The 10361-nt window shown below is 33.9% G+C and overlaps 1 protein-coding gene across 1 annotated transcript; it reads right to left on the reverse strand.

The window, feature by feature from the left end:
* Positions 1-48: 48 nt before the first annotated feature.
* Positions 49-9014, reverse strand: LOC128165071 (uncharacterized). The gene is made up of 7 exons (XM_052829272.1): positions 8554-9014; positions 8071-8305; positions 6069-6135; positions 5594-5693; positions 1013-1848; positions 330-494; positions 49-206 (listed from the first exon to the last, which is right to left on the reverse strand). The coding sequence occupies exons 1-7, from the start codon at positions 8725-8727 to the stop codon at positions 89-91; spliced, it is 1695 nt and encodes a 564-aa protein (XP_052685232.1). The 5' UTR covers positions 8728-9014; the 3' UTR covers positions 49-88.
* Between the last annotated feature and the right edge of the window lie 1347 nt (positions 9015-10361).

Genomic DNA, 10361 nt, shown 5'->3' on the forward strand with positions numbered 1-10361 from the left:
ACTTATTAGCTGCAATAATGTAGCCCTCTCCCGATTTTTTTTTGGGGGGGGGGGGGAGCTTATATACCCTAGTTTGTAAAGCTAGAGATCACGTGGAGTCTTCCTGGTCTTCTTCGGTCCGTACAGGATAAATAGTAGAGCTCCGTTCATGTTCTTCTCTTTCAGTGAGTGTGACGTGATCTTCGCCAAGAACAAAACCAGCAAATCTTGTAATGAGACAATGTATGATGCATGTAAATGACTTAATCACTGTGGTCTGTACAAGCATTGACAAGCAAAAATCGAGACATCTGCATGTCTTAGATGTTATATACGCGTATACGTGGTACCTATGAGTATTGGACTGAGCTCCAGCAACATGCCAAGTTTTCATTACGGGCATTCTCTGGCAGTTCTGTCGGAGGAGATTCAGTTGCTCTCGTGTGTGGAAACGTCCCTCCAGTATATACTCTACATTGGTCAGCAATCTTCGCTCCTGTGCTTCGTTGGCTGACCTAAGAAAAAATGTATATGCATAAAACAGTCTTATCAAGTGGAACATTCGAAGAAACTCAACCTCAGTACAAATATCGCATGCAATGAAAGAAAGATTATAGTATCATGGCACACGAATGTTTTGTGACAGCCGAGGATCAGAATTTGAGAAAGGTCCTTAACATTATGGAATAAATCAAAGTGCGTGACTTGTGATTTTGTGAAAATGTCTCTTAGTACTTACTTTACACACGTTACTTTTTTCAACCAAAAATTAAATAGATACATGTTGATTGCAAATACCAATACAGCTATAAAGCTATTTACACGAAGCTATATAATACATTTATGTGATTTACTTTTTGAATATGATGCTACTTCGTAAATAACATGAATACAGATATCTCTACCATCTTCGCTTGCGAATGGTTTTCGGGCCACTCCGCTCCTCATAAACGTATATATGAGGGGAGCGGAGGGGACCGAAAACCCATGGCTAGCAAAGATGCATTTCTACACAGCCACATGCTTAATTTACCTTCTGTGACTTATGTTGAATATGCAGTAAAAAACAGCACAGCACCCATTTATTGTTTTGTTATAAAGTGTTACTAGAGCTATTGCCGTCACGTCGTAAATCCTAGCGAAATTTGGAAGGGATTCGACATGAAAACGCAGACGTCTGATCAAATTGTTGAGACGAGCACCAAATTGTTGAATACAACTCAACAGGAAATTCGCAATCCTGTGACGTATGTTGAATATGCAGTGAAAAACAGTACAGCACATATTTATTGAATTGTTATAAAGTGTTGCTACAGCTATTGCTGTCACGTCGTACATCCTAGCGAAATTCGGAAGGGATTCGACATGAAAACGCAGACGTCTGATCAAATTGTTGAGACGAGCACCAAATTGTTGAATACAACTCAACAGGAAATTCGCAATCCTCCTACAACGCACTTTACAGAACGTGTACAACTTAGAGGAGTCTGATTTGATTAAACTCTCCACATGTTTAAACAACATTATCCATAAAATCTCAGAAATGGCTACAAATATCAATTGTGCAATCAACACATCCAAATAGCTTGTTTCACCTTCCATAGTTTCTGAAAGATGCAAGAAAGCTATGCCATGCTGTAGACCAAAAATAGTCAATTTTATTTGTTGATTTTGGTGAGGTTTGTATCTCCAGAAGAATACGAAAGTTGCAATTACAGTTGAAATAAAATAGAATACAAAAAGTTTAGGATAATTGAACAGGAATAGGAATATCCTTGAACTGAAATCCGAGGTCAGGCTTTCATGGATATATCTGATGATGATAATGTAGATGATCCACAGAAAAGCAAGGTATTGCAAATATTTGGTCTGAAACGACAGAAATTAGTATTGATGTAATATATGTTATTAAAGGAAGAAAAAAGAAACAAAAACAAAGATGTCATGCATGCATGATCAGGATTTTTCAAGAACATTTTAATGCATCATATAACCTTAACGATTTAAATGATATGAAGATATAAGATTAAACCATATTTCAGAAAACATTAATTGTCACGGAGTTATAAGAGCTGGCTGGTCGTAACTATTTTTATAGGCCATAATTACCTCCTTGCGCCGATAAGCTCTGTATAAAGGTATAGGAAAATGCTCAAATAAGCGATGTGACGTAGGCCTGTCTATTTCATGGTTGGTCACTTACCCATGGCTTTTGAAATTAACAAGATTTTTATGGCTTTTATGCTAAGACTACGCAATCAGTGCATATTTCGATTGATACCAGCGTCATTTTTAACTTTTGATGCAATAAAGAGATAAAACCGTTTAAACAAGATCTAGAGCTGGGAGTTACTACACATGTATCTATAGTTTGCTCATCAAAACAAGCTTTCAAATTTTCCTTTCTCTTCATTCGCTAAGAGAAGCTCATTAATTAATACTCAAATTGTCAAAACCGGATAGGTGTTTGCCAAGATCTTCTCTGTTGGGTGAAATTAACGAAATATGCATCCCTCGTTATGTGTATGGCATTTAAGAGTGGTTGAAAAGAAGTTGGATGAAACCGGACGAGTGTCATTACGTTCAATGTATTCATTTCTATTAGCCATTACAGGACAGTTAAGTAGTAGTTACCCCATATAATATTGTTGGTTATGTGCAGATACCCGATGGGCGTGGTCATAACGACACTCGGGAGCGTAGCTCCCTCGTGTCATTATGACCACGCCCATCGGGTATCTGCACGTGGCTCCCGAGTGTCGTTATGACAACGCCTATCGGGTATCTGCACATAATCAATTATATGGGGTAAGTTACTTGTACCATAGTTTACGATTATTCATTTATATATCTTATAGTAATATCGGGAATGCACCTGCCTCTAAACAATACGGTGCAAATGCGTTGGTCTTTATATATGTACATTGTACTTCGTGAATTTCCAAAATGACTTTCTATTCCCGAAAAAGATGAATTATTCTTCATTTTAAAAAAAAAATTTCATAGCGCTAATGAATAGATTGACTTCTCATTGTTTTACTTTTATTTCATATTCATTCATTTCCCGACTTATAGAATCGATATTTGCTTCAAAGAATTAACAGTATTAACACAATTTCATAAGTACGAACCCTAAATTGTGCAATGCTTCTGTTTCAACGATTGAAATTAAATTTAAATTGATGAAGGTAGTTTAGTTTTTTAAAATCTTATTTGATACTCTGTATCAGAGTATGTTTTTTAAAAGTGGCTGAAAAAACATGTACATATATATTTTGAACAAAATCAATCAATTTAAGCAAAATAAAAATTATTTGAGAAATGCATGTCGCGAAACCGTGAATGGTTAATGTCAAATTCGATTGGCCACCGCTATTTACTCTGTCCACAAAACAAGTTTTCTATTCAAACGCTTTCCTATCACGTGATTGACTTTCTATAAAACCTTTAAACAGGATACCCCTACTTCATATTCACGATTTTGGTCAAATATCATTTTTCCAGTTTTAATCTTTAGAATGCTTTAGAAAAGCATTTTTAATAGGCAACCAAAATTTGAGTGTTATTCGTTGAGTTATAAGCAAGTTACAGAGCTTGCAATTCTTTGCTATGTAAACAAAGCCTTTGTTTACATTTTGAATGTTGAAGTGAAAATTCCAATTTAAGACCTAAAATGAACGTGTTAAACGGAAGAAACTGTTTATTTATGCTTAAAATGAATAGAAGATAGACAAATCAGTTTGAAAAAGATTTGTTACTGGTATATTGAACCTATGTAAACAAAAAAGGGCACGAGCCTTGTTTACATGACAAAGAATTGTGAGCCCTGTGTCTTGCTTATAACTTTACGACTGGCTCTCAAATTTCATTTGATCATTAGATTGAAATGCTTTCCTAAAACATTTTAAATAATGAAAACAGAAAAATAGAATTTGACTGAAATCGTGACCATGCCCCTTTAACACATTTTTCTCTACTTTTCCGCACACATGGAAAGGAGTATTAAAATAGAGTCTTTCTGACAAAGCCGTTTTGTCTCGAGCTAAAAATGAGATCTATACGACAAACTAAGTTAGTCGAGTCATATATATCCGTGTTGAGTTTTGGCAATTTTGATCGAGAGGAAACTCTTACTGTGGAGTATTATGGACGCGCTAAAAACAACTTTGTTGATGTTGTTTTTACCAGAGATAGTGGGCGGAGTTAAAAAAGTGTGGGGTATGTACAAATAACCAACACAGTTTTAACAATAGAAAACTCGCCAAGCTATGGTACAACCATGAGTAGACCCCGCCTTCGTTTGTCACGTGCAGTCGAAAGTCTTAAAGGGGCATGGTCACGATTTTGGTCAAAAATTATTTTTTCAATTTTAATGTTTAAAATGCTTCAGTAAGGCATTTTTAATAGGCAACCAAAATTTGAGTGTCATTCGTTGAATTATAAGCTAGTTAAAGAACTTACAATTCCTCGCTATGTAAACAAAGCTTTTGTTTACATTTGAACGTTGAAGTGAAAATTCCAGATTTAGACCTAAAATGAACGTGTTAAACGGAAGAAACTGTTTATTTATGCTTAAAATGAATAAGAAAATAGACAAATCATCTTGAAAAAGATTGTTTACTGGTATATTGAACCTTAATGTAAACAAAAACAGGGCACGAGTCTTGTTTATACATGACGAAGAATTGTGAGCCCTGTATCTGCTTAAAACTCATCGACGGGCACCCAAATTTCATTTGATCTTTAGAAATGCATTCATAAAGCATTGCAAATAATAAAAACAGAAAAATAAAATATGACCAAAATCGTGACCATGCCCCTTTAATTAAAATGGCCCAGTTACTTCCTACCAAAATTCCAAGGTCTTGATTAAATGGTTCTAAGTTTACAACTTTATACAAACTTAAGTCTGATGATGAATTATGACTATTTGAACAATATGTTACATACTTGACCATGACCATGATTAACTTAGAGGTCATGAACTTCAATTCTGGTATGGGTAAATGGGCAGGAGGCTAATTTTGATGAACTAATTTATTCACTATATATATATGTACATAATAAATTCTATATATAGAGGGAATTGTAGCCCAAAATTTCCCTATATCCCTTGGGAGACTTCCCATCAACTTTCAAAAAAATTTTATGAATAATTTAAGGTGGCTCCATACACCAAATATTATTTGATGGATCTATCAAATATCTTTTAAATTTTAAAGATAAGATGAATTTATTTTCTCAAACATTACAAATTTTATCCGACATTTTTTACATGCATTATTGTTACCTTAATTGTTTGCAATAAAAATATTTTTTCCAGTTTCTCTGAATGAATAAAAAAACCTCATATGAAATAACTAAGAGCTTATATTGTTAAATCATATTTTAAAAAGGATACTTGATAAATCCATTAGATATTAAATGGGTGCATCGAGTCACCTTTAGTTAAATCGTTGAATAGTTTTAAAAAACAATGAACATATGAATTGATAAATACTAGTAGCTAGATGAGCTATAGACCGATTCAGCTTAGTTTGACCAAAACATGGAACAATTCTGAAAGTAATCAGTTGTACTTAATGACATGCAACAATTGTAAACCATTTCTTACCTCCAGTTTTTTTAACTTTGCTGAAATCCAGATCATAAGAAACAGATGTGGTTTATTCTCAACAACCACCCAAAGCAACAGAAACATGATCGCAGGGCTCCTGTTACAATGTACATTTCATTTCATTAAAAAAATCAGGAAAAGAGTAAAATTTATGGGCTTAATAGTTTCATTTCTTACGAACATGTTTATAGAAATTCACTTCTGATTTTTAATTGAAATACTATAAAAGATAAATATAAATGTACTGATTCCTTCAATACTGATATAAAAGTATTGATGAATAAGAAGTACATATTAGCATCTTGACAAAGAATTTGTAGCATTGCTAGGTATTGGTCTTAAGTTTGCTACTCAGATAAAAGGAAAATTTTTCTGTCAACATATAGATCATAATTATAATTTTGACTGCAAGCAATTTTGATACACACAGAAATAGTTATGTAGCTTTACAGTTGACAGTTCCATTATTTACCTGTAAACAAATGTTGCAGTAAAAGCCAAGAAAACTCCCAAATCACCACTAGTCTCTTCAGTTTCCCCTATGTAAAAGTATATATATAAACACCATCACTAATAACTGCATGTATAATGTATTCAATTTAAAAACCAATAAAACATATCGAGAATTTCCCAGAATATTATAAAATGTATGGTCCTTCAATTGAATAAACTTGAATCCCCTTCACCAGTAATGATATGGGCTAAGTTACGTTGGAATCGTCCCAATGGTTACTGATGGGAAGAAATGTGAAATGTGAAAAGTTTACAACTGAGAGGAAGATATGTGAAATGTGAAAAGTTTACAACGACAGACTACGGACAAATATCGCTCAGAAAAGCTCGCTTGAGCCTTCAGCCTAGGTGAGCTAAAAGCAAAACACTCGATTGCCCGATGAACGACAAGCGCTTCACAAAAAGAGACCAGTTAGAACTGACGTACTCAGTCACAATTCTTATTATCCGCGTGTGTTTGGGGGGGGGGGGTTAAGTGGAAATGGAAAGATCCCATACTTTTTTATTTCCTTATCGAAAATTTTACAGTTAAATTTTTCAAAATCAACTTATAAACATGAAGATTTTAAGAATACTCACTTTTATTCATTAGGGTAGAAAAGAAGTATAGCATAATTTATGTTAAGTTTTCATTTCTTATCCATAATTGGGTTTCCCCTTGAATGTTTCTACAACGCGTAGCAAGGGTTATCTATCTTTTTTAGAGTGTGAAAACCCCACAGAGGTACGGTGGATACTTATTTATGTAGGATAGTGTATAAGATTACCTAGGGTAGATGGTTCTAACTCCCGAGCCATTTCAACCACAACATAGCGCTTTGTTTAAATGCTATACGCGACTTTTGCCACGATTTCTGCGGACTTGTATTATTTTTCCTAAACGTTTAATTGTTGGGATAAAAAATGATATTTTAAATGTACATGTATAGTGGTCATCTTTCCATGTTTTTGTTAATTATGTTGTATTAAACCCCATTTAGACTAAATTTGGAGCACAGACCCACTCTGAGTTCTTAAAAATTGGCACTAGGCACTACTTGGTTACAAATCGACGTTAAGTTAAATAGATATACGTAGTTTGGAATGATTTTGAAAACAATAAAGTGGTATCAGATTTGTTGATATTCAAATTTTTCAGTATAATATCATGTTTGTATGTAAATCTAAACACAATGTCAGCATCGTGGAAAAGTTGGAGCCCCCCCCCCCCCCTACGAGGCTACGTGCTACGTGTCTGATACAATGGTTTGATTAGCCTGAGGTATCTGACGTTTCCTGGCTTTTTTAACGATTTTGAAGGTAAAAATTAGATATTTCGGAATATGGTTTGATTCGTTTGATCAGCATTTACAAAACTTAAGAAGATATGGAACTATAACGTTAAACATCAGCAAGAAAACAATAATAAGATCATAAAGGACACTAATCACTCCAGTGCAAAAGTAGAAATGTAAAGCATGGAAGATGAAGAAAGGGGATGAAAAAGAAATAAATGTATTTCAGAATAACAGCCAAAGACGAATTCATAAGATCTGATGGCAGGATAAAATAATAACACAAAAAATACTACAGTTATCAAACATGAGACTACTGAGCCAATAATAAAATACAGAAAACGGAAATTCACAGGCAATATCATCAGAAAAGACCACAACAATGATTGTAACATAGCCCTGAAGGCAGAAGAAAGAGAGGAAGACCTAAAACAACATGGAGGAGAACAATCGAGAAGGAGAGAGAGGAAAGTGGATGGAGATCCTGGGCTGAGGCGAGGAATGCGGCTGTGGACAAAGATGGATGGAGACGTTCTGTTGATGCCTTTTATGTCACCACAAGGCACGAAGCGGATATGTAACAGGTTATATGGTTTGATTAGTATATGTTTTGCCATATAAATGATATAAATTTCATGTATGTGGGAGATACAGTAATAGAATTAGCAAAAATAGCAACCATTTTACCTCCTTTAACAACGAATTTCCTAATGTATGTTGCGTATCGCTTTAAATAGTTGTAGGCAAACTGTCCATATCCTGCGTCTCGTTCGAAATAGTTATAAGTAAACTGCCCGTATGTTCCTTCCCATTTGCCAGCTGATTGGTGCTCCCTATCATATCGAGCACGTCTATATTCATCCCGTAAGGTATGATAAGCTTCATTTATCATGGCTGATTTTTCGTTTGCTAAAAGATCTTGCTGAAAAAATTTCATGATATATTTATTTGATAATCATATCAATCATACTTGCATGCAAAATAGGAAGCGTATTATGCTGTCATTAAAATTAAATGTTCAATTGTATACGTAATTGACCCTTTGTAAATTAACAATTTATTGATGGATGGTAACGTTAGTGTTTATATATAGATTCCTTGCTCTATTTCAATTAATATTTGTTAATGAGAGGGAAGAGGACTGTTAAAACTCCTTTAGTCTTTAATTACCCGGTTTCTATCAGGATGTAGCTCCAACATCAATGCTTTGTAGGACGACCTTATTTCATCGTGACCCGCTGTCCTTCTGACACCAAGTACGGCGTAGTAGTCGATGTGTTGGGTGTCGACCAAAAGCCCATGCGATATACATGAAAGAAGCGTACATAGAAAACTTACTTTCATTTCGACTTTTCACACAAACATCTTCACTACTGTGCTATGTACGACGATTGAGAAAAAAAATATAATAAATGTCATGTACACAAGAGAAGCGTGAGTAGAATTCTACTTTCATTTCGATTTTCACTCGTAAACGCTTTAAACCATCAGAAAGCTCTTTCGTTCGGTGACAAACACATCTTCATATCTCCATGAACAGGTAAAATGTAGATTGTACTAATGCCATAGCCAACACAAACGGTAAATTGTCATACTCTGCCGGCACGTTCATTAAACTGTGAGAACGATTTTAAAACGTCATATATAAACTATGGCGCGCCACATATACAATGAACGTTAAACACAGTTTCAAAGTAAATTAAGAGTTTTTTCAAATGCAATTTAGAACGCACTGAAATTATAATTTTATGGCATTCGTAAATAATAGCTTAATCACTGATAATCGCAGCTTTTAGATTTAAGGAAACTAGTGTCTATGATTTATGCGCAACCCGTTACCTATATAGCTTTAAATTGATAGTTGCAGTCATGAAAAATTGTGTCTCAAATAAAACATCAGATATTTTGTCGTTAAATCGTTTATCACTAGTCAGTAAATTCGTCGTTATGAATTTGTATAAATCATAGTTTACACATCGTAAACTATAAAATTACTATTAGTTAATATACATGTAGTATTTTCTAAGACAAAATATGTTTTGCAATCGTAAATGCTTGTTTTCTCTGTTAGATATAGTTTACATAAAAAAAAATGTTCAGATATTATCCAACCATTAACTATGGTTCACAGATTAACGTCGTTAAGTATAGTTATTGGACCAAAATTTTATCACCTGTCAATAACTTAATTTATTGGCATTTTAGTGGATTTGGCGTGCCATACAAAAACGTGTAAAACGTAAACAAAGAGCATTTAACTCGTGCATACAACGAAGCCACCAGCAACGAATCCATCACCATATTAAAAAAATAATAGAATGAGATCTTGATTTGTTAGAAACTTCTCATGTTCTAAAAATTATATAATAGATTGACAAAATACTAAAAATACGTTAATTCCTGCTGACGTCCGATTTTCCATCGGTTCTTGGCATACGTGCAGTGTATTTAAAATCATCTCTCTTTGTGGAGACTCTCCCAACAATCTTATTATTACATTATAAAGTTTGCAATGTCTCTATACGACATCATTTTTAAATGATTAAATCATCGAAAGTAGGTTAAAGTTGCATTGAAAAGATTTTCATCGAATTTTGATTTGTAAATTATTTTTACCGTTTACATGGTTTTATCAAAGTTTCACCAATATAACCAATGTTTGAATATTGACTGTACTGTTAAAGATGCAATATAGCAGCATGTCTGTATATAGCTCCCGGTAAAAAAATCGAATGAACGACCTGGGAGCTACAGTTTTTAAAGTGTTTTAAAAGGTGTATTTACGGTGCAAAGAAACTTGCACTAGGTTAATCAATATAACAAGTTGCTCTTTTTAGTCTAAAAGTAATTGAGGTAAATTTAGATTTGTCGCGAAATCTGCAATACCATTACTTTAAGATTTTATTTTCTATTCATTCACATTATTAATTTTGTCTTAAATTGAACCATTTCTGAAGCTTAGTTGAGATTTGTTGGGT

This window comes from Crassostrea angulata, chromosome 10 (assembly GCF_025612915.1).
Source record: "Crassostrea angulata isolate pt1a10 chromosome 10, ASM2561291v2, whole genome shotgun sequence".
Taxonomy (NCBI): Eukaryota; Metazoa; Mollusca; class Bivalvia; order Ostreida; family Ostreidae; genus Magallana; species Magallana angulata.